General features: G+C 39.1%; 3 protein-coding genes across 4 annotated transcripts; all 3 read right to left on the reverse strand.

The window, feature by feature from the left end:
- Positions 1-5843: 5843 nt before the first annotated feature.
- Positions 5844-7361, reverse strand: LOC133528769 (uncharacterized). Its single transcript, XM_061866229.1, has 3 exons — positions 7204-7361; positions 6805-6853; positions 5844-6731 (listed from the first exon to the last, which is right to left on the reverse strand). The coding sequence occupies exons 1-3, from the start codon at positions 7285-7287 to the stop codon at positions 5908-5910; spliced, it is 957 nt and encodes a 318-aa protein (XP_061722213.1). The 5' UTR covers positions 7288-7361; the 3' UTR covers positions 5844-5907.
- Positions 7362-8115: 754 nt separating this feature from the next.
- LOC133528767 (uncharacterized) lies at positions 8116-19834 on the reverse strand. 2 transcript variants are annotated; one of them, XM_061866225.1, is made up of 10 exons: positions 19610-19834; positions 18628-18770; positions 16202-16337; positions 15281-15471; positions 14677-14810; positions 14122-14283; positions 13243-13433; positions 12115-12329; positions 11329-11541; positions 8116-8618 (listed from the first exon to the last, which is right to left on the reverse strand). In XM_061866225.1, exons 1-10 carry the CDS (start codon positions 19689-19691, stop codon positions 8289-8291), a joined length of 1797 nt encoding a protein of 598 aa, XP_061722209.1. In that variant the 5' UTR covers positions 19692-19834; the 3' UTR covers positions 8116-8288. The 2 variants fall into 2 exon arrangements, with proteins under 2 accessions (XP_061722209.1, XP_061722210.1); XM_061866226.1 differs by lacking the exon at positions 18628-18770 and having other exon boundaries at positions 8117-8618.
- A 148-nt stretch (positions 19835-19982) lies between these two features.
- Positions 19983-22483, reverse strand: LOC133528768 (uncharacterized). Its single transcript, XM_061866228.1, has 4 exons — positions 22345-22483; positions 21914-21963; positions 21803-21828; positions 19983-21332 (listed from the first exon to the last, which is right to left on the reverse strand). The coding sequence occupies exons 1-4, from the start codon at positions 22435-22437 to the stop codon at positions 20503-20505; spliced, it is 999 nt and encodes a 332-aa protein (XP_061722212.1). The 5' UTR covers positions 22438-22483; the 3' UTR covers positions 19983-20502.
- Between the last annotated feature and the right edge of the window lie 2229 nt (positions 22484-24712).

A 24712-nucleotide genomic window follows, 5' to 3' on the forward strand; every position in this document is an offset into this window, starting at 1 on the left:
CTGTTACAGGGCTTTACAATGTCTGATTAGACATTGCATACAGGTTGTATCATATTTTGTAATTGTTACAATTTATTACATTAATAACAACTGTCGAAAAGATACTGGATTATTCATATTCAAGTACAGTAGTAGCTACAATCATATCTGCAGCCCTAACGTTGAAACGGGTGGGGAGTTTTCAAAGCACCTTATAGAGGCTTCTGGTAGCCAGTGGGCTGGCTAATATTTCGCTCAGTGGATCAACATGCTATCCAGCCGGGCAACGTGGCCAGCCGTCTGGGCACCTTTTAAATTTAAATGTTTTTTAATACCTATGTTTTATTATACTTCGTTTTCGTTGTATCAATAAAATCTCCAAGTGCAGATTCTTAATATCATAGGTAATATTCGCGCTGCCTACGTAGTGTACCCGACAGAGAAGTAAACACTGACATTGCTCATAATCGTAATTGGGACCAAAACGCTCAAAAATATCTTTACAGCCACTCTTACGCTCTAGGCGGCGTGATCTAAGAGTGGCATCTGACCATATAAGTGCTTACAACTATAAAGCTGTGACACTTTATCTGTATATTGATGGTGACTGTACACTTTATTTATTTCACTTTTTGTGCAGAATAGATGCTAACGAGCATTTTATTGACATTGACACCATTATGAAATTATTTGCTTAATAAGGATGACTCACGCTAGGACGGACCAGAGGGTCTACCGCAAATCACGTTCGACGTGTTGCCTCTCTGTAGCACTTGTAAATTCGTACGTAAGTCTGACAGGGAGGGAACACGTCGAACGTGGTTCGCCGTAGGTCCTCAGATCCGGGCCGAGGCCTCCGACACTTCGTTTTCTATAACTAGTGATCGGTGATCACGTGATACATTCTACAGAATACTAAAGTATCGGACGCTTCGTCCCGGATCCGGACAGTTCCAGCGTGATCGTTATACTTGATGTTATAACCATATAAATTATCGAAACAGTAGGTATTATTTTGAAGTCTGTTTTTATTGCTCATCGAAGAAAACCTAAGTAAACATTTGCCACAACAAACAAAAAGTCATAAAATAAATTCATTATTTAATACATTTATTTTATTTCGAACATAATAGCTACTACAATATATTGCAATAACTAAAATTAAACTAAAACGACTTAAATAACTAACTTAGCCGAACAGCACCTCTAATGTCCATGTGCATAGCATTCCACCTGTTAAGAGCAATTCCTAGCTGAGCAACTTTTCAAATCTCGAATTTTTGAAGCTATGTTTCTGTCGCGCTGCGGTGGGCGGGAGCCGGAGCTATCTAAGTGTGAGTACGCGCACACAGACGCGAGACTCGTTCGCTCGCTCATTGCGCGCCGTTCCGTCGACATCGCCCGCGAGCCAGACGGAATTTATTCTGCGCTGCCCGACGCAAGTTGTTTTTGTTGTTACCACGTAATATTGTTTTTCATTTTTATATTATACTGTATCTATTACACCCTAATATCAAACACCCTATCACCTGTACTAAATGTATTTTACACCTATGATGACGAAATAATAAATGATTGATTGATTGATTGATATTAATTACCATAAAGGTAAAAACTGCAAAAAAGAATGATGTCTCAGCTTCGGTTGTCGTCGTACAGTCAAGTGCAAAAATATGTATCGAAAGAATCGTCTCATAAATATGGTACTACGCTCTTATTACACTGGAATAAGATGCTATGGGACATATTTTTGAGTAAGATGTGTACACACATATTTTTACACTTGACTGTACCTATCCGTATCAGTAAGTTGGGAGTGATCATGGTGTGTTGTGAAATTTTGTAAGTAGGTATAAATATACCTATGGTTAAACTACAATCTATTTAACTTGTAGTACGATGGGGCTAAACTTGGGCCGCCTTATTGAAGAACGTATATATCGCAATGACAATCTGGGTAAAGTATGTTGGGATAATGCCGGACAATTTTGGGACCAATTGAGAGAACTCGTGAAAAAATGATTTTTCGAGATCTCAACACGTGACAGATTCTATCTTGAAGTACGGAGCGAATCGTTAAATAATAACCGTAGATTCGGCCTGAATTTTGGTAATCTTCAATATAGAACGGTTTTAGTTTTGTACCTGTGTAAAGATGAGACATACTTTTTTTTAGGGTAACGAGTGTTTTGCCATCAAGGGAGAACATTGGATGGTAAAAAAAAGTTGCTTCTAATGGAAAGAGAATAAGGTATCACAAAGAAATAGGTCCGGTGTCTACCCTTTTGTATCCGATCTTAACCCGGATACAAAAATTGGTAAAATTGTGGCTCTCAAACTTTGATACCTATGTCATAAGGCAATTTGATAAGTAAACAATGTGCTAAGAAACCTCTTATTGTAAGGTTTACCCGAAGTAATAAAAAAAACCACTAAAATAATAGATACGTTGCGTAGTTTTGACAATTTAAGATTTCGTGAACCGTACAGGTTTAGGGAAAGTGTAAATGTATTGTTTATTGAATGGAATGTACTGGAAGATATTAAGTACGAGGGACAAAAATCAAAATAAAAAATAATCGTCCCTCATTTTTAATGAAGGTCGCCAAAAAAATAAGAATCAAACTTAGAAATCAAAAAGACTAAGTAGTTCTTTAAAAAGTTCAAGGTCACTGAGAGCCCATCTTGAAGTATGGAAAATAATTAAAATTGCGATTTTATTGGTTTAATTTTGCAATTATGTATATATATATATATATATATATATATATATATATATATATATATATATATATATATATATATAGTTGATATACAATCTTTTTTTTTTGATAAAATGTAAGGATCGTATGTAAAGAAGAGAGCCCTCTTGAAGCATTTTAAGGAAACTAATTTCGAAGCCCTATCTCTATTTTGTATCCGAAACTAGCAATGTATGTATGCGTGCACATCTACATATGCATCCGTATGTGTAGGTACTTTATTGCGATAAATTGCTCATTTGCTATCTATTTTACTCGATTTTGTTATAAATTTCAACATGTATCATCATCCCTATACAATATAAATACTCTTTATTGCACACCTCAATAAAAGAAAACAATACAAAAGAAAACATACACATAAGCACAGGTAAACAACATGCGGTCTTATCGCTAAAAGGCAACCTTTGGGTTGCGGAAATTAAAAAAAATTACATTGTCAGTAACCGTCGCGCTGGTAGTGGTACTGGATTAAAATAATGGTACGAAAGTGTGATCAAGAAAACAATAAATCTGATAATTAAGGTCAGTAGGTAAATTGAAGAAAATTTAAAGTTTGATAATCACTGCTGTTTTTTAAATAGGTAAAGATCTGATTGTTTCTGGTCCGATCTTTACCTGGAAGGGTCAAGATCGGATATCGGTCTACAGCAGTGCTAGGTCTGTTAACACAATTACAAAAACAAACACAGTTTCATCACAATACGCAAAATAAATTACAGAGCGAAGATCGGATAGAAGGAAGAATTCGCGAAATTTACCTTGCTCTCTGTGATTGCACATAGCACAAGCCCGACTCCCTGAGCGACGCGGGGACACTGACAGTCGAGGCGCAATGAAATGGCGTCTTACGCAATGTTTCCAACATTAAAAAATAAAGCCAAATTAGGGGGAAATGAATGTACTACGTTCTTCACCCGCATCCGGTATTTACCCAACATACCTTAATCGTTGAACCGCCGCATTTCAAAATGGCCCTTATTTTGATATCGGCTAGCCGTAATGTAATACGGCGGATTATACAATACGACTGCGATACTTATATATAAATCCCCTCGTCAATGTAATTTCATTAAATTTGCTATCTAGTGGCAAACATCAAAGTAGTTATCTTTTACTTGTGACGCACAAGTGTGAGCAATGTAAAATACTATATTTCTAAAAAAAATTGCCTACTACGTAATAAAAGAAAATGTGATTATTAAATTATAATACGAAAGGAGGTCAAATTGCAAAATGCTGTCGTTTTATTTAAAATAATGAAATAATTAGACCAGTTCCGAAAGTACCGAGAAATCCCGGTTCTTTAAAACAGTACCGGTTCTGCAATCCCTAATAAGGATGTTATGCCCATCACTATTCCTTCTGTGTACGTATATTTAGAAACTGTCTCCGCTTCCAATTCGTGCGATAAGGACAACTGCAGCTCGGACCGAAATTCACTCGCAAAAAACTCAAAAATCGAGGTTTCGCTCTCGACTGTTTCCTCCTCCAAAACGCAACTAATCATTATGAAATTTTGGAAATTGCAAGAGGAAGAAATAATTTATGCCGCTATGTTTTGATTTTTTGGATATTTTTTGTCATATTTGTATACTGTGCCTTTTTTTACAGCCAATTCAATTTAGCCGTTTTTGCGATTTTCGAGGCGCTGTATCTTTCTTCAAAATAAAATAATCCAAAAAAGCAAAACATAGCGGCACAGATATTGATGATATTGATCTTATTTGAAAAAATCACTGCTCTAGGTTAAAAATCCAGGGAGGAATCAGTCGAGAGCGTTTGTATGGAAAAATCGCAACTAGGAATTCCTCTTAACTATTGGACAATCCAAACTAACAATAACAGTATTCAGAAGGCTGTTGGGGCTGTACCTGACACGAGACATCAGGGAGGCTACTCTCTTGCGCATTATAGCTTAAGCGAAATAAAAAGACACTTATAAATTCGCAAAATCTGTAATTTCTCATTAGGTAGGTATACCTACTTTTATGCAAATGTTTTTAAGCAAAAATATCATGTATAAAATATCCGAAGTCGATTAGGTACATAGTTTGGCAAATAAAAATTAAAAGCTGATTTATCTTTTTTATTTATTTCGTAAACAGTACGAATTTCGGGTATAATATTCAGTAAAATTATATCTAATAATAATACAAATAAACGTCCTGACGCCGGACGGACGGTGTGTGTTGGTCGTTATGACGACCTGTGTGGCCTAGGGGGTAGTGACCCTGCCTATGAAGCCGATGGTCCCGGCTTCAAATCCTGGTAATAGTAAAGGGCATTTATTCGTGTGATCTTGAGTCATGCATGAGTTTTCCATGTATTTAATGAATAAATAAATAAATATTATACGACATTATTACACAAATTGACTAAGTCCCACAGTAAGCTCAATAAGGCTTGTGTTGAGGTTACTTAGACAACGATATATATAATATATAAATATTTAAATACATAGAAAACACCCATGACTCAGGAACAAAATAAATATCCATGCTCATCACACGAACAAATACCCTTACCACAGGATTTGAACCCGGGACCATCAGCTTCGTAGGCAGGGTGGGTAGTGACCCACTAGGCCAAATCGGTCGTCAAAAAATTTAAGTACTTATGTATATATTATAAATATATATCGTTACCTAAGTACCCATAACACAAGCCTAAGCTTACTGTGGGATTTGGTCAATTTGTGTAATAAAGGGATTATTCGATGTTTCTTCATGCCATTATTGTTTATTTAGTCCTATAATATTTATTTATTTAAACGTGCATAAGAAAATCTTTATTTTAAGCCAGGGGCGATTTCATTATGGCATTGAAGCCAGGCCCTTTAATTTTATTGAAATCATCTAACAACATAATAAGTAGGTAAATATGTACATTATGTTAAACTTTGAGGTTAAGATAGGATTTCATCAGAAAAAGTCGTACAGGTAGTTGTCGTGTACCTATTTTGCATTCCAATCTGTTTTGCAACCCTATCAATACTAAATGTATGCATCATTACGTGCAGACATAAATTTGTATCGTGGCTAGAATTTAGGCCTTAATGTAAACAATGGAATACAGGTGGATTGTAAATAATACAGTAGGTAAGTCTCAGCATTTATTACAGTTTTAGTATAAAACATTAAATAAATTATTAAAACTAAGTTACTTAAAACTGTGGCATCTGAATCAGGTCTCGAGGGCTTGTCGGAATAGGTGAGTACTGTAAGTTATTTTGGGGGTATGCAGGTGGTCCGTAGGTATACGGCGGTGGTGGGTAAGATTGTGGCGGCGGCGGGTAAGACTGTGGCGGTGGTGGGTAAGACTGTGGTGGGGCTGGGTAAGACTGCGGCGGCGTGCACGATTGTGGCACTGGTGAGTAAGATGCTGGCGTGGGCGGCGCGTATGGCGGCGTGTATGGGGATGATGGCGGCGGCGGGTAATTAGGGGGCTGATATGGTGGCGGTGGCGAGCACGGAGGCGCTGGCGGGCAGTTTTGATACTCTGGTTGCGGGGGCATCGACGGCGCAGGTTGCCTGTGAGGACAAGCTTGCTGTGGAGGGTACTCCTGCTGGCAGCTGCATTCTGGCTGTGTGTACTGCGAAGCTGAGTACGGCGGCGGCGGCGCGTACTGAGGGTACGTGTACTCATAATACTGGGGCGGATATTTAGGTGCTTCATAAGCGTACTCCTGTTCATATGAAGGGTAACATGATCGAGTAGTCGATATTGTAACTGTAGGCGGGTTTCCAGGTGAAGGCGGAGATATGGCTACTGTTGACGAAGACTGCGGCTGTGACATGTAGATGACCTGTGACGACGGTGCTTGGTATCCCTGTGAGGGCGCTTGGTACCCCTGTGAGGGCACTTGGTATCCTGAGGGTGGGTACTGGTAGCAAGACGGTTCGTATGGAGGTACTGTTGAGTATTCACTGGGCGGCGCGGGTGTTGAACTTTGATACGATACCCCAGACGACTTGGCCTTGGAGAATGCTGTAAAGCAAAACAGTTTAAATTACTAAGCATTCGAAACGTTTGATGAATTAGCTATTTAAGTGTTACTTACGGTATAGCGCGTTGATCATCTGATTCATTCGCTCATTGAGCGATGCCAGCTGGAACATAAAAGGCGAATGAGTAAAAATTTTCTTGTTAATTTTGTAAATACAACAATCCTATTTAACTTTTAATTCAAAGCTTAATCTCATGTAGGGCAAATTAAGTATCATTAGGAGTTCCTAGACTTGGAATTCAACCCCGTAACTATGGACCGTCATCTCCCGAACGGACCAATTAAGATTCTATTCTATCCTTGGCCTTACCGCTTACCATGGCTTGCGTTGTGGCGCGTCCGATATAAGTCCGTAAGATGACTGATCCGTTAACATAATTGAAATTGAATCTGGGTATTATCTTTACATAAATAGTTCGATGTTATTAATTATAATTGAATAAAAAATCTTACCTGTGATTGCTGTAAGCTATGACAAGTTGAAGCATGACTTAGTCCTATGCTAAACGTACTTAGCCCTATCAAGAATAGAATCATATTTATGTAATTATTATGTTAACTCTCTTAAGTTCATCTGTCACATTGTTTCCATCGATCAGTGTTCTTTGATTATAAATAGAGGTTATTGACTAATAAAGTCTGAGACGTGATCTCAGGCACTGAGATAGGAAGTAAGGCGTAAGAACTGATACAGTGATAAGACAAGATTTGATAATAATTAAGATTTGGTGAGGAAGCCTGTCGCACGTATGGTTATGTAAAGTTTGATAAGTGTATGAAGTTCATTTTCCATTCATACTTATCGGTGAAATACAGCAGAAATAGTATATGTCGATCGCATGAGAAATATTAATGACTGGGAAATGGTACCTAGTGTATCTACTTATTATGGGCAGCCATTTCCATCACCAGAAAAACGTTAGAAATTTAAAAATTGAAGGCGCGGAAAGTTTAGATTAACTTATTTTTATTGATTGCCTTTATTTGGTTGATTCCCATTTGTCCCCGCCCAACGAGACCGCCACCGCGGGGACAAACGTACACCAAAGAGTAGTATAATATGTATATACTCGTAGGACAACGTAAACCCTTTATTTTGTGACAATATGGTTTGCGGAAATTGAAGAAATGGTAAAACGAAATGAGGTGGATTTGTCCTGTAGATGTAGATGCCAAATAGAGCTAAATAGGATTTGATTTGTAAAAATAAACAACTGTTTATTAACTTTTTTTAATTTTATTGCATATTAACTAGAACAGCTGCAGTTTTTATATAATATTAAGTTATGGTAACAAGTAACAACCAAAGCGTTAAATAAGCCTAAACTCCAGGTCACACTAAAATAAGAATAAGAATAAGAAACCATTTATTGTAAAATTAAAATGTCATCTACTTTATATTACTGGGTCTCTAGATTTATATCGCTACTAGCCATATGCTTCATTGAACTACACTTTTTTCTAGAAACAATACGGCAACGGTCACTACAACACCTAAAAAAATATGTATGATTACGTGCGTTACTATAATCTACTAGTTACGACATTACTGTATCAATAATTTCTTCATCTTGAATTTTATCACTACTAGACTTATCTGTCTTCTTAGCCCGCCATTTAGCTACAGCTCTTTCTACAAACAAAACAGCGACGGAGGTTAAAAGGCCAACAACTGTTAGTATAATCAGGGGTGCCACATCGCCGTAACTGACTCGCTCAGCGAGTAACGCCGCTCGGCAAGGAGGGGGTTTGAGTTGCCAACGGGACAGCATTCGTTTGACCAGCCCTGTCTCGTGAAGCCAGTCGCCTCCAATGCGGAGTAGGTTAGTCCACTGTCCGCGTCTTGTTGTTACCAGCCAGGACATTATCTGTAGGAAAATGAAACAGGGTTGGTTCAGTCCGTCTCGGAAGTCTGCACCCACCTGTCAGTTACAATACTTGACGTAGGACTTAGCGTGAAATTAGGCATATGCTTATGTTAGTGTAAAAACTTGTGTTGACATATGCATATGAAATATTGATCCTAGGAAAAACATATCTTGTCGTAGGGAACAACATTGGCTGCTACATTTAGCCCGAATAGAAGTTTGCTATTAGGGAAACCGTGCAGAATCCGAGTATCGGAACAACTCGAGTGGGCAAACCTGGATGTATATTGCACCAGATAGGCATTTAATAAAGGTCAACAATGCTTCGAAAAATTAAATAATAATTATTAATTCTTCCGTGAATGAGATAAGTCGTGTATACTCAGAATTCTTATTTGTTTGGGTATTTTCATAAAATTTTGTTTTGTTCTTGATAAAGTTTTAAATTCTGTCTACATAAATGGAATTCTAAAATTAATGGTAGTTTGAGATATCAGAGTACTTCAGTATAGGCGAACAGAAACTGAGCCAACAACCACTTGAAAGTGTGGCTTGAAAATTTGACAAATATTACGAAAAAAATAGATTTAAAGTTCCGTTTTGATGACAAAGGGTCTAGCAAGCTAAGCTAAGAAGATTGGCCCCCGCAAGGGATTTGGTTGTAATTTGAGGTGCAATAGTGGCAGGTCCTAAGTACACTGTATGCGTAATATCAGCCTTCGATCTTCTTTTGTTTCAGATTTATCCACGAAAATGTCAAAAAAATCAAAGTAATTTTTAAACTGTTATTACAGCTAAACCAAGCAAGCGAGAGCAACCAAACAAATTCAGAATTAAAGAGCATAAAATGGGGTTCATAATACATATTTTTACAGACATTCATTTCCTTGAACTTGGATGAAAAAAATAATGTAATTTTTTTCTGCTCCATTTTTTTGCCACTTCTCGCGGAGACACAACTATCAAAAAAATTACTTGATAAGCGACAATTGTTAACTACGTGTCCATTTAAAAACATTTTGAAAAATCATGGTGCGTCATGTCAAAAAAAAAACAATTACGAAGATATGTTTACTATATCATATTATATCAATAGAGTAGTACCTGTAGTATAATGTGTCTGTAGTATAACTTCCTCTTTCCTTCATTATGAAATAATTAAAGGACACATTTTCTAGCTATTTCTTATGCAATTTTAATAATGTCTGAAAGAAGGTGTAAATGTTGTAATATATGTTTACGCAAAACAAATGGAACTAAAAAAATTATAAAGAACGCTGCAAAAATTGATTGCTTTAGGTATTATTTAATTTTTTTTTTTAATTTATGCAAATAAGAAACGGTACATAAAAGTATTGGATGTAAAGTCATTGACAAAAACATTTTTTATTACCATTCCATATTAACAAATAACTCGGTACAGCAAACAGAACAATACAATTCTTCCATTTTTACAGTCATACTCTTCATCGTCCCAAGTATAACTAAATTCGATTCTACAATATTCACATTTTCTCTTACGGGCAATATTTTCGTCCGTAAGAGAAATGTCAACGTCTGGTAAGGATTTCAGAAAGAGCTCCTTAGACATTTGCACTGGTATGTGGGGCCCAAATATTTTCGACTTTATGTTCGTAATTGTTTTTTTTTTTTTAATATGACGCACCATGATTTATCAAAATGTTTTTAAATGGATACGTAGTTAACAAATGTGGCTTATCACGTAATTTTTTTGATAGTTGTGTCTCCGCGAAAAATGGGAAAAAAATGGAGCAGAAAAAAATTACATTATTTTTTTCATCCAAGTTCAAGGAAATGAATGTCTGTAAAAATATGCATTATGAACCCCATTTTATGCTCCTTAATTCTGAATTTATTTGGTTGCTCTCGCTTGCTCGGTTTAGCTGCAATAAAAGTTTAAAAATTACCTTGATTTTTTGACATTTTCGTGGATAAGTCTGAAACAAAAGAAGATCGAAGGCTGATATTACGCATACAGTGTTCTTAGGACCTGCCACTACTGCACCTCAAATTACAACCAAATCCCTTGCGGGGGCCAATCTTCTTAGCTTAGCTTGCTAGACCCTTTGAGATGACAATGATTACTCACCGAAGGCACGGTGCGCACGTACTACAGCTTTCAGACCTGGTCGTCGCTGAGGATACTCATGAGCCGGTACATGTGGTTGTACTCGGCGAGGTACCAAACTTGACCCGGGCACTAAGTCACTAAAGGACGGAGATGACAACGGTTCCTCACCGGCGGCATAGTGTCCAAGTACTGCAGTTTGCAGACCTGATCGTTGCTGAGGACACTCATGAGCTGTTACATGTGGTTGTACTCGGCGTGGTACCAGACTCGACCCGGACACTTAATCATTAAAGTACGGAGATGACAATAAATTCTCACCGGCGGCACAGTGTTCACGTACTGCAGCTTGCAGACCTGGTCGTCGCTGAGAATACTCATGAGCGGGTACACGTGGTTGTACTCGGCGTGGTACCAGACTTGACCCGGACACTAAGTTATTAAAGTACGGAGATGACAATGATTACTCACCGGCGGCACAGTGTCCACGTACTGCAGCTTGCAGACCTGGTCGTCGTTGAGGACACTCATAAGCGGCTACACGTGGTTGTACGTGGCGTGGTACCAGACTCGACCCGGACACTTAATCATTAAAGTACGGAGATGACAATGATTTCTCACCGGCGGCACAGTGTCCACGTACTGCAGCTTGCAGACCTGGTCATCGCTGAGGACACTCATAAGCGGGTACACGTGGTTGTACTCGGCGTGGTACGCCGTGGTACCGGACTTGACTAACTGCATGCCCGCCTGCCAGTCCAGGTAGAAGTTTGCCATGGACTGTAGCTTCTTCCGCTTCAGGTACTCCATCTCAGGCCAATTTGGAATATAAACCTGTTTAAAGTAAGTAAATATTCTTTATTGTGCACCATTAAGTCCATAAAGTTAAAAAATACACAGAAAACTAAGATTAGGTAACAACACGTGGTCTTATAGTTAAAAAGCGATCTCTTTCAGACAACCTTTGGGTTGCAGGAGAGTTAAGTACTTACAACTATTAACCGGTAGTGCTGTTTAATGACGTACTTATTCAAATATACAAATTTACCAGTCCACGACTACGCTCAGATTAATTTGATAAAGTAGAGCTAAGGATATACGAACATGTTTCTGTCAGATCTATATGGCAAATGTATCTGATGGGTCTCCCTCGCAATTACTAATAACTTTTGTCCTGAAATCACTTGTAAGATGTAAAAATTGTAACTAACTTAAATATCTAAGGAGCTGCTTAAAAAATACACATAAGTATTCTAAATTTAATTAACAAGACGTTCCTACATACTTTTCAAGTGAAATTGCTTACGACATATGAACGAACGATCATGAGGAAACTAATTCCATTTTTGGATTTTTTTTTATGCATCTCTATAAATTTTGTGTTTATAGTACAATCTTAACACTAACATCAAACATTTGAGCCCGTATCCATTCGTAGTCTTCAGACGCGAGGCGGTAGCGTGAGTCACCAAGCGCCCGCAGCGTTGTCGGGCCGCTGCTGCCGGCACTCATGAGGGCAGACACGATAGCTGACGAGTAGTACGCGTACACCAGCATCGAGCATACGGAGAGCACCATGAAGGTAATGCGGCCGGATGCACCCTCCGGGACTGCACTGGCATCTGTATGCATTTGTTAAGTTTTAATCTCTTGCTATCCACGACCAATGTTATATTCGCCCATATTCAACGGAGAGGGACAATAGAACCAGCAAGGAGATGACGCCAAGAGAGCGTCATTTGTGGATACCATTGGCAGAAGCTATCGAATTTGTTTGCCTTGTAGGTGATAAGATCAAGGAATATATGCAGCCAAACTAAATCTAATGAAAAGATCAGAATATGAAGACTTATTGTCATTTAAAATTATTGTCATTCTTTGTATTTTCCTAAAAGCAATAGTTATTTGTGCAACAAGAGGGGAAAGTTGGTTTGACTTGCGAGTGTTGATTTTGAGTCCTGAGTAAGTAAGCGAAAGATTCTATAATTGAATCACGAGCGAAACGAGTGATTCTATGTTAGAATCTTGAGCGTAATGAGGGACTCAAAAACACGAGATGTAAAATAACTTTGCTCTCGTGTGACACATACAACTTTTCACATCAGTAGTGAGAACAGGTTAAAAAAATTCAACATCAAGTAAAGTTAACCACATTTATTTACATTCATCAATAAAAGGCATCATCATCATGAAGAAAGCTTCTAGAAATATTCCTGTATTCATGGCCTTCACTAAATTAAAAAGCAACTTTGTCTCACTCCCTGGAGTGACGAAAGTAGGCTTGTTCGTGCTGCTGAGGTGAAAAAAATGTAATGGATTGAAAATTTTTAAAACGGAAAGATCTCATTGAAACTTTAATATACAACCTGGATAGCCGATCCTTCTCATTGGTTAGTGTCCGAATTAAGAACTTTTATGTAACATTCAGATGTTCTACTTAAATCTAATTTAGCTATACCTATCACCTGTTATCTTATTCCCCATTGCTAGGCTCAATATTTGCAGTCTACTTGAATTATAAAACCCATCAAGTACCTTGCTGTAGCCACGTGGCCATAACAGCAACAAAGGCGCCCTCCTTCTCCGACTCCTGCTTGGCAGTCGCGCGCTGCGCTATCGCAAGGACGAGTGTGACCACCGCGCACGCCGCCCATGTCGTGCCCGTGAACGGGATCACGAACATGTTGCTGCTGCTCTCACGCTCCGCTACGTATGTAAAACCCACCCTGCATAAGGCCAGAATGAATTGTAGGTCTACCATTTAACTTAGAAAATTTAAGAAGAAGTTATTATAGTTGGTGGCGACTAATTTGTACTCGGTAAGTATAAACATGGTACTTAAACTAGATTTAGTCCCGCATTAAGCAAGCATATCTGCTAGAAGCTCACCGCACAACTATCCCTGAGTTAAACGGTAGAACTAGAAAAGAGAAGTCTAATTTATTTATTTTTATTTTATTTTATTTATTTAGGATTACCAACAGATAATACATCTTACATGCTCTTAAATCTATATGACAATCAGCACTGATGCTTATCTAATTATAGGTAACCACACCTTATATAAGTGTCTTCTACCTACATTTACATCAAGAACATGTTGTTGGTTGCTACAGACCATGCCAGCTCAATTACGATAATATAATAGTTAAAGTTATCGTTTTAATTTGTACATAATTGTCAGTTATTATTATTAATATCCAGAATTTAAGATACAAGACAAACGTTTAGGAAGACATACGCGAGTTCATGTGTCAAGTTGTACTTGATGTATATAAAGTCTCGCGGGTTGCTGCATGACGAGTGAAACGTGCAGCAATAGAGGTATGAGAATGTTTAATTATACCTAATATCCCGCCAGCGAGCCTCGCCATGCTCTTTTTAACTACTTATAGCTACGAGTATTATACTTACTTAAAAATCCATAAAGGTATGACGTAGTCAAGTTTTAGCAGACGTTTGTGCTGCATCCTCAGGATCCCGCCGCTGAGCTCGGATGTCCCTTGAGCAAGCCTCGTGAACATACTTTTGTTGCCTGCATCTGTGCTCCATTGCTCCATTTGTAGTATAACTTCTCTGTAAAATAATACTAGTAGTTTTTTTTTTATTGCATGACAACCAATATTTTCCTTTGCGTATCTAATCATAATGACACTGTTTTTTTGGTTCATGTTAATATGACTACTTAATCACATCGTAGCAATTCGTGGCATTTTAGTGGCAGAGTATATCTCGAATGTTTGTATCGCCTGCATTGCGGTCGCGTTTACAAATACGAGGTTAGTTTAGCCGCAATAGCTATCGTTCAAGTCTCTAAACAGTCTTTAACTCAGTTACAAATTTTGTTAACTCTATTCGAAGGATATAGGATGTATGAACAGGAGAGTTTAGCCGACAATAGCTATCGTTCAAGTCTCTAAACAGTCTTAACTCAGATAGAATAAGTAATGTGTGTTATATGTGTGTTACTTAGCCTGAAGCCATTCCAGGATAAGCGAGGAGGTCCCGTATCCGCAGCGGATGGCTGAATCGCGCCCCGGCTGCGAGTTGTCCATGACGTAATCAGCAAACGTGCCTTCGTACGAGTCGTCGTAGTGACCCACCTGGGTGTCATATATAATATGTTGAACTTCGAAATCCGTATTCTATGCATTTGATTTATCTTAAAGTGGGCGCTGCACCATATGACAAGGAATTCCAAATTTAAGTTCCAAGCGCGAAGGTAAAGTGTATCAATAAATTATGTTCAATAACGCAATCGGTTAGGAATTAAAAATTCATCCCATAAGTGGTCTATAAGTTCTTTGGTTCAGTTTTATATATGATATAACAATGCATAAACTATCTTGCCATAGAAATTAACACGTCCCTTGTCCGGGTGGCCCTTATGTGGGGTCATGAAGCTTTTTTAAGGAGTCCGAGCTTCCACTATGGGTTCACAACTTCAAAGTGGAAGCACACTAAACTTGCTGTGTATGTGTTAAATACCTATACTATTAGCAACGTACTCATTTTACATCACTGCTTGAACTATGCAATTTGTGTAATTTTAGACCAAAAAAATTAAACGCACCGGCGTAGGTATCCTCATAGTGTACCGTTTCAAGTCGTGGCGTCGCCGAATACGTTCAAGCTCATACAGCGGCTGAAAACCAGCAGGAGTCCACACCGCCCAAGGGTGCCGAGACACTCCATCTCGGAGATGCACGTATAGGTCTTCAAATAATATTGACTCGTGGTATGCCACTGAGGAGTTGCCGATCGCTGATGAAAACGAAATACAGACAGGTATTTCACCATTATATTTTACATGTTATTTTTTGGCTACCATAATACCTATTTATAATCCGAGCCAATAGAAACTTAAAAATCAGCCAATCAGCCAAGAGCATGTCGGGCTATGCTCAGTGTAGGGTTCCGTAGTTAACCGTATGTCAAAATAGACTTTTTGCAAAAACTCAAAAACGGCTTAACCGATCATGTACACTATAGCTTCGCATGAAAGTATTGACTAAGCTTTACTTTCACGATTTTTTTCATATTTTTTGGACCCATGGTTTAAAAGTTAAGAGGGCGACATAATTGTTTTTCTTTCAGAGTGATTACTTCCGGAACTATTATGTACTTACTTATACTTATTCAAAATGGTTTTTGGAGATGAAGACCCATTTTCGTTTTGAAAGTCCTACCTATCCAACGACACCCCGCACGATAGGGTTTAATTTTTTTCTCTAGCTTTATTGTACGACGTTGCGGCGTAACTGATTTATATATCCATGCCAATTTCAGCTTTCTATGCGGATGGACAGACGGACAGACAGACGGATATGGCGGAACTGTATAAGGGTTGCCTACGGCACCCTAAAAAGAACAATCAAATATGACAAAATTGCCTAGTATTTTAGTATATCACATGTCGATTGCCTTTGAGTTTAATTATAGTAGTTAGTGATACGGGCGACTTAAATAACAATTATTGCAATCGGTCCCTTACCATCGATAGCTCCAAGCTGCCGAGGACCGAGGAGGGTGATGTCGGCATCGTATCGCGTCGTGTGGTTTAAGCGCGAAGGGACCTCATTTCCTATAATAAGCCATTTATACCACATCGAGAAGTGCTCCCGGCTTGTCTGTTTAAGAAATTCAAAAACAAATCAGTTTCAGATTCATTGTAATTTATTTATTTATTCATTAGGATCACCAACAGAAGATACAATTTACATATTATAATTAATTTAATGATAATGACGGACTTGCTAAAATATTTATGCAATTGAATACTATTTTACGTTTATACTGAGTCGAGTCTTAAAGCAGAGGACTCAAAGAACTCGAGTCTTAACCAACACTACTCGTAATCAAGAGACATGGTGGTGTTGTGTTCCTGCCGGTGAGTAAAGTTGCCAGAGCTCAACCAAGGTACGGAGTGTTAGGGTCGGCAACACGCATGTAACTCCTCTGGAGTTGCAGGCATTCATAGGCTACGGTGAACGCTTACCATTGCAACCGACGTAGTATAAAAAAGTAATAACACTTAATTTAAACCTGCTACTAAATTCAAAAATCATTATTCAAAAAATTATTCTGCAAGTAGGCCTCAAGGGCTCTTTTACAAGTCAATACAACATTTATAGTAACATCATATAGTGACATGAAAAATAAATAACAACATTTATAAATACAACAGCCAATACCTGGGTAAACATTACATTGTAATAATCTATCTGGTACTTCATTGGTACTTCATGGGAAGATGTACAGAAATTCGCGGAAAATGGACTTGAAATTATTAATGTATGGCTTAAGAACAATATTCTTACGTTAAATACCGCTCAAACAAATTATATATATCACAGTATATACAGTAATACACAACCTGTTAATAGTTTCGACATTAAAATACATAGCTGTTGTAACAATCTACTGAACTGTTCCCAGCAAACCTGTCCCGCTATACTTAAAGTTGATAGCACAAAATATCTGGGAGTCTTTGTGGATCGGGGGCTCTCTTGGTACCAACATCTCGAATATGTTATATTACGTCTACGAAAGCTTAATTGGATTTTTAAAAATTTAAGACATGTGGTGCCAAGAGTCGTTCCGGGTGCCCTTGGTCACGGTAGAGATCTTTTAAAAGAGATCTACACATCATTAGTTCAATCCGTGTTAACCTATTGTTTGCCTGTTTGGGGTGGCGCTGTTAAGACTCGCTTTATTGACGTTGAGAGAGCTCAGCGTAGTCTTCTCAAAATTATGTATTTTAAGAAGATGTGGTTCTCAACTGACAAGCTATATCAAATGTGTAAGTTGCTTACTGTCAGAAAATTGTATATATTAACCGCTGTCCTAAGAAAGCATAAAACCACAACTTATGACCGCAACATTCTGACAAGACGGAGGAAAGATATTGCTATGCACCTACCTAAAACGTACACAACTTTTGCTAGTAGACAGTATAACAAACGTTCATCTCACTTATATAATACTTTAAACAAAGCACTAGATATATATCCAATGCTGCAATATGATGTAAAAAATAAAATAACAAAGTGGTTGGAAAATAAAAATTACGATCAGGTGGAAGAATTATTAGGATATGTAGCCTAAGCCCAAAGAGACACCAGCCATTGTAACATTTGTCATGGTTTTTGAAAGAAATAAACAATTTTGATTTTTTTTGATTTTGATTTTGATTTGATCTTAAAATAAATAATTACTACAATACAATAGAGATAGAGTATAGTCTCTATGGTTAAAAACACATTAAATCTGGAGATGTAAAAGGTCCCCAATGTCAGAGTACTAATACTAATAAGATTTGGAAGTGTAAAGTCTCACCAAGTGTCAAAATAAAATTTATACTGAATAAATAAATCGCGTCTGGTCTGGACTGTTCAGCAAGCAGTCTCATAAACTAAAATAAATATTAATAATAATCGAAATATTATTCTCTCCTCGCGGTTCCTCTCCCTGCGGCCCTGACCACCAGCAGCTTGGGCCCTGCCACGCTGCTGGCGATACCCTAGATTAGGTTTTTTATAATGTGTTTATATGTATTTTGTATTATTTTTGTATTTAACTTTTATATCCATATTATACAATCCTAGCCTAAGATGAAAGAAAAATAAAGTTCTAAAAATAAAGTGTATGAATAAATAAAGGAAAGATTAATTATATAATATGTGTGACATTGTAAATGTCCAAAATCCTAAATTGCTTATAGTTGTTATGTTTCCTGAATGATTTTTCTCACAGCACCCACATTCGAGAAATTCTGTTTTGCCTAATGGTTGACTGGTAGAGAATGCATTTCATTAAGTCCGCCATTTATACTTATTTTTATTGTGCAATAAATTTGGAATCAACAAAGATTATGAATAATAAATTAACTGCGTCCACGCCAAGTCAACGCTCACCTACCTCATCCAGTAAGGTGTCATTAGGTCGATTGAAATACAAGACTCCTTGCAGAGTCTTATGCTCCTCATTCAGAATACCAGGATCGCAGGACACCGTAGCTCGCATGCCTTGAAGTGACAACTGCCGCACCAGGCGTATTTGCTCTGCGATTGGAATAAGTATCATTACCACGAATTTGACACTGAAACAGTCGCCGTCTAAAATAACTCACAATGCATCTTCCTCGTGACTGTTGTGACAGTGGTGCAAACGAGATATACTGCGTTTGAGTTGACGAAGTCGCCAGCGTTTAAGGCCGCGTAAAAGGCCGTGGTGAGGGTAAAGGACAGTGCCGAAAATGAAGACCGTGTCAGCCGTCAGCCACGCGGTAATACTAGTGTTTAAATTACGTACAGAATTAATCCTTTCCCATCGTTTTTTTACGCAAACGTACGAACGAGTTACGAGGGTCATGAGTTACGAGGTGTCGCTGACCGGCCGGCCGCGGCCCGTGGCGGGCCGGGCGCGTAACAAGGTATGCTCGCGCGTCTTGGCTATATACTTTTGCTTTGTTTACCTAAATTAAGATTTATTTTTGTGGACTCGTAGGAAAAGTATTGTATGCGACGTTGTATAAGTAGGTCAAAAAATGCTCGTTGCGTATTCCCTTACAATGTTCGCCTACGCCTTCGGCTCCGGCTCACATTGTAACTCACGCCACTCGCCTTTTTTGACCCTTCTTATACAACTGTTGCATAAAATACTATTCCGACGCTAAGAAGCGGTAGCGCTTAACTCGTAGATCGCTTCATAATAAATGAGGCTTAATTTGTAACTGTCAAAAATCAATCCATTCGATGCTCCGAGCCATCCTCCGACTATAATTACAAATAGGTACCTAGTTTATTCCACTATGGTAAAAAAACAGAAACAAATTGCGGTATGATTGGACCAATATTTATGGCATTAATGTTTACTACTTTAGGTATATACTCGTACGTACCAAATTCATTTCCACATGTAAAAATAATGATACTGCTAACTATTTTGTACTTGAAAAACGCAGCAACTGCTGGTATTATCATGATGACGGTATGCCCAAGAATCGCTTACATTTGTGTCCTAATGTCTAATAAATTTGCCTAAAGCAGTCTAAATGGCAGAAGGAATTTTTAATGCCAAATTGTACTGTTAGAAACACAAGCGTTTAAAATCGCGTTTACTTGTCATTTATATTATTTATTAACTAAATATTTTAATTCAAGTGTAATCAAATTTACGTTTGCTGTAGTTTAGTATATTTCGCAGTCTGCAAATAAATCACAGACTTCGATATAGAAAAATAATATGAAGTCTATGAAAACAAAATACGAGTATATGCCAAATATATCTTACACCACATTGTCTCTCTCTTTATTGTTTTAGTCAGTGTGCGAGTTTGTATTTTATTCTCTAGTGTGCATTAGATACAACTTTAACACTCTTTTGCTAGTTTGGGTCTCAATATTATTAATTTATTAGCTAATATTATAACAACTATAGATCGTGTCATTGACGATGACGCGCGAATTTTGCAAATTTAACCGTTAATTGCATGACAATACGAACCAAGGCACGAGTCTTCGTGAATGACACGATCTATACTACTAATAAGGGTGCAAAATTGTTAAACAATAACTATTCTAGAATTGCAATTGTGTGTATAGGAGTACTCGTGCCTACTGAACAAAGGCATCGCATCGCGTGCATACTTGATGAAACGATAGTGTAGGCGGGGCCGAGTCCCCTAACAAGTAGGTAATTCAGAAGCTCTAACCTAAAATCAACTGTTCGCCATTGTAAATTTATGAAAATTGTGTTTATTGTAATAAATATGATTAAAACTATAGGAAAGTATTAAAAGTATTTGCACTTGCACTTGCACGGCGGTAGGGGCTTGGGCTCGAGAGAGCATGGAATCGGTGGAGGCACGATGAAGCTCTTCACGGGGATTGGCTGCGGAGGCGGCGCGCAGCCGCACGGCGGCGCCGGCGCGGGGTAGTAAGCCGGCGGCGGCGGAGGAGCTGACAAGTACATCGGCGGTGGCGCGGGAGCAGGGAGAAATAGTGGCGGCGCACAGGCCGGTGGCGGCAGCGCGTACTGAGGAGGCGGCGCCTGCAGCATGAAAGGAGCTGGTGGCGCAGCAGGCTTCTGGTACATTATCTGCGGTGGAGGTGGCGGAGGAGCTTGGAGCAAGAGCTGTGGAGGCTGCGGTGGTGGAGCCATTAGGAGCTGCGGAGGCGTAGGTGGCGGTGCCTGCAACATTAACGGCTGCGGCGGAGGCGGGGGCGGAGACGCCGCGTAGACAACTTGCGGCGGCGGTGCTACCGGCGGTGGGAGTAAGCACGGAGGTGGCGGCGGTGGCAGCATTAGAGGTGGAAGAGACGGCGCAGGGAGAACTAATGGCGGAGGCGCACATGGGGGCGCGGGCAGAACGAATGACGGAGGCGAGGGAGGCAGTAGAAGTGGTGGAGGAGCGGGCGCCGGCAAGTATAAAGGCGGTGGTGGTAACGCTGCACAAGGGGGCGGCGCCGGTAAAACAATTGACGGTGGAGGCGGCGGAGGCAATAGAAGAGGTGGAGGTAAACACGGCGGCGGGGCCGAAGCATAGAGAAACGGTGAGGACGGTGGTGGTGGCGCGTTCGCCGGCATCAAGAGAATGGTCGGCGGTGCATCAAGGCAGTCATCTGAAATTAGATTATAATTAGGCTCTGTCGTATGCAAAATGAAAATACTTGTATTATGCAATTACGTCTAATTTTGATTAAGCTCTTTGTCAATAAATATTTAGGAATACTTGGACTGAAGAGAAACTACTTGATCACAAAAACTATTAATTACGTAACAACCCTCCGTATGCTTGTTGGCCGACGTAGTATAAAAAAAACCGGCCAAGTGCGAGTCGGACTTGATATTTTCACAGCTTCAAAGGGCTATTGATTTGAGTACATGGTTTTAATTTCAACTCGACACCTTCACGGGTTCCCGAGATAAAGGATATTGACAGACAGACACACGTGGACGGACGGACTGACAACAAAGTGATATAAGGGTTCCGTTTTGCCTTTTGAAGTACGGAACCCTAAAAAACTACTTAAGATAAAACTACATATTTCATAACGTAACATAATTTTTAACAAGACAATATGTTACATACCTAAAAGCTTCTTCGGCTTCAATAACCTGTAAACAAAATATATTTGAATGAAGTATATGAAATCATTGCTTTTACTTTATTTTGAAGATTTATACGCATCGGAATACTTACGACGCCAAAGCGAACTTCTTGCATTCTTTCAAATCTTTTAGTGTCTCAAGCTGAAATAATGAAGAAAAAATTAAAAGTCTTTATCAAAAACAACACCAATAAATAATGAAAATACACAAAACGATTATTTTTGTGTTCCTTAAGATGGGCCTTAAAGTCCGAAAATTAGTAATAGAACAAAAATTATAGCGCGCCGCCCGTAACTTGCGCCGAAAACAAATGAAAATTTTACATGTTTTCGTGTTTTTTTTCGTATCGAGCCAACTTTAACCCCTTTTAGAATCTACCCTCACATATATAGTCTAGTTTCCGAGTAAATTTCCTATGGCCTTCTTCGATTAAAACGTGTAAAACTTTTATATAAAACCAAAAATTTCGCGTTAGCTCCATCTTAATGTAAATATTTTAAAACTAGGTGCTTTGCTATTTACCAAACACAATCCTTTCTCACTACAGCAGGCCTCTATATGGCTCGTGGCCAGAAGAAATATCCCTAGGGAGGCCCAAAAATTGAGTCCCCCCATTTTTGGTACTTCTCCAACACAAACCGAAAATAATTATGAAGAAACACTTACCCCAGAATCGTATATAAAGATACGCCAAGTTGGTTTCGTATGTTGACAAGATAGTAGCAAAGTGATAGCGGCTGTATTGAAAGGCCTTCGATCCTGGGAAAAGTTGCTCAAGCTCTCCTATGATAAGATCGAACGTGTTGATATAAATGAACAAGTTATAAAATCAGATGAAGTAATAACCTAGTTTTTATTGTGTAAGCACTCGATTGTTGGACAACACGACGTTCTAGACTTCTTGTCTCGGGTTCATACCACAAATACCCATATTTATATTGCACTCGGTAACATTCCATATTTTTAAGTAGGTTTTTTATATTTTCGCTCGAGAGGCGATCATCATGATAGGTCTCATCTGATCATGATTTTCTTAAAATTTGAACTCCACAGTACGTATATCTAGTTCAAATTTCAAAAATCCATTCGCTCGACTTTACTTACAGAAAACTCCGCCAAATAACAATAGTCCCTAGTCTCTACTCATAGTGTTGTGTTCCTGCCGGTGATTAAGATTGCCAGAGCTTAACGATGGTGCGGGGTGTTAACTCTGGCAACTCGTATGTAACACCTCTGGAGTTGCAGAAATCCGTAGGTTACGGACACTGCTTACCATCAGGCGGGCCGTATGCTTGTTTGGCATCGACGTAGTATAAAAAGAAACTTAGTAGGTACTGTTTATGAATTTTGAGAAAAAAACAAAGTATAATCCGAAGGAACATACGAGGGAAGGAACTGGTTGTCAATACTAACGGTATGAAATATCGAATATAAAGTAAACCCTAAGTGGCCCAACAATTAAAGTCCGTGATTTCAGAAAATTAAATTAAACAACCTGGGATCGTGCCTACTTGACAATAACAAACTTGCATATGCACATTGTAATGAACAGAGAGCTGCAAAAATTTATGAATGAATTCAATGAATTGGCCCGCCTGTTGCTATCTCTATTGCACGCATATAATTATATTGCTGTCCCGCCCATGATGCCGATGCCGGTTGTCAATGTCACTGTGCGAACCTCACAGCAGTAGGTATTAGAGATGTGAACAAGCGGGTCAAATGTACTGAAATCTATATGGAATGCGTCTCTGCTTTATATATATATATATAGTATTTTTGATGATACTCCTTTGACCTCTGGTAAAATGGTCCCGGGCTAGACGTTTATTTTTTGTTACGCTGCTGAGCTAATGTCTTCATTTGAAATATCCGTTTTTTTTCTTTCGGCTATTCTGTGTTGACCTGCTAGTTTATAAAGCTCATTAAGAGCCACCCCACACTAGCGTCTCTTGAGCGTCGGCGTCTAATCAGCGCTATGGAAAATAGCGTCGCTGCGTAGTTGCGCCAACGTTAACCGAGCAGAGGGTCTACCGCGAACCACGTTCGACGTGTTGCCTCTCTTTCGCACTTATAAATTCGTACGTAAGTATGACAGGGAGGCAGCACGTCGAACGTGGTTCGCGGGAGGCCCTCAGCAGCCATACTTGACGCCGACGCTCGGGACTCGGGAGACGCTAGTGTGGGGTGGTCCATATGCACACGGAACATAAGGACCCTTCGCTAATGAGCAGGGCCCGTACATGTCATGCCGTTGACGGAAAAATTACGCCACGCTACATAGAGTATGATTCCAATAAGTATTTGCGTAATAATTAATCATTTGGCAACTTCTTTAGTTAACTGATATAGATACTGGACAATCAGTACCGAATCGTCTCTCGTACTCAACTAAATATTAGATTATTATTACTTAGAACCTGTGCTGGCCAAAGCCCCCCCCCCCCAATCTCGCCACTGATCTCTAGATGTATAGTGCTGTGTCTGGCCACTCCTTCAAGGAGTCCAGTTCATACCGCCATCGCCGGTGAGGTCTGCCAGATCCCCGCTTCGAGTTTTCGGGCTCCCACTCTGTAGTGACTTTGCCCCACAACTCATTCGGCAGACGTGACCAGCCCAGTGCCATTAGCTATCAGTGGCGGCGCGTCACAAATATTCGTAGGGAATCCGGAGCTAATTTTGCTTTCCTTTTCTCCATGAACCTGTCGTGAAAGTACTCAACAGGCTGAAATTAGACAAGCCGGTGGGAATCGAGTTCTTTGAACGATCCGCCACTGTTAGCCATAGCTTGGCTGCCTTCCGAGCTACATCGACGATTTGTGTCTTGGAGCGTAGCTCACTGCAGTCACTGCTCACCTGCCAACACGCATTGGATAAGCGCGGTAGGTTA

Source organism: Cydia pomonella, chromosome 20, assembly GCF_033807575.1.
Source record: "Cydia pomonella isolate Wapato2018A chromosome 20, ilCydPomo1, whole genome shotgun sequence".
NCBI classification, from domain to species: Eukaryota; Metazoa; Arthropoda; class Insecta; order Lepidoptera; family Tortricidae; genus Cydia; species Cydia pomonella.

Excerpts from the sequence above, each read along its gene's own strand:
- LOC133528768 (XM_061866228.1), bottom strand. The coding sequence starts at position 22,437 with ATGGGGGGACTCAATTTTTGGGCCTCCCTAGGGATATTTCTTCTGGCC. Across the intron at positions 21,964-22,344 it reads GTGAGAAAGGATTGTGTTTG|CTTGAGACACTAAAAGATTT; the intron begins GTAAATAGCAAA and ends TCATTATTTCAG. Across the intron at positions 21,333-21,802 it reads GAAGCCGAAGAAGCTTTTAG|ATGACTGCCTTGATGCACCG; the intron begins GTATGTAACATA and ends ATCTAATTTCAG.
- LOC133528767 (XM_061866225.1), bottom strand. The coding sequence starts at position 19,691 with ATGATAATACCAGCAGTTGCTGCGTTTTTCAAGTACAAAATAGTTAGC. Across the intron at positions 16,338-18,627 it reads ATGACACCTTACTGGATGAG|ACAAGCCGGGAGCACTTCTC; the intron begins GTAGGTGAGCGT and ends TTTCTTAAACAG. Across the intron at positions 15,472-16,201 it reads GCAGCTTGGAGCTATCGATG|CGATCGGCAACTCCTCAGTG; the intron begins GTAAGGGACCGA and ends CGTTTTCATCAG.
- LOC133528769 (XM_061866229.1), bottom strand. The coding sequence starts at position 7,287 with ATGATTCTATTCTTGATAGGGCTAAGTACGTTTAGCATAGGACTAAGT. Across the intron at positions 6,854-7,203 it reads ATAGCTTACAGCAATCACAG|CTGGCATCGCTCAATGAGCG; the intron begins GTAAGATTTTTT and ends TTTATGTTCCAG. Across the intron at positions 6,732-6,804 it reads GATGATCAACGCGCTATACC|CATTCTCCAAGGCCAAGTCG; the intron begins GTAAGTAACACT and ends TTTGCTTTACAG.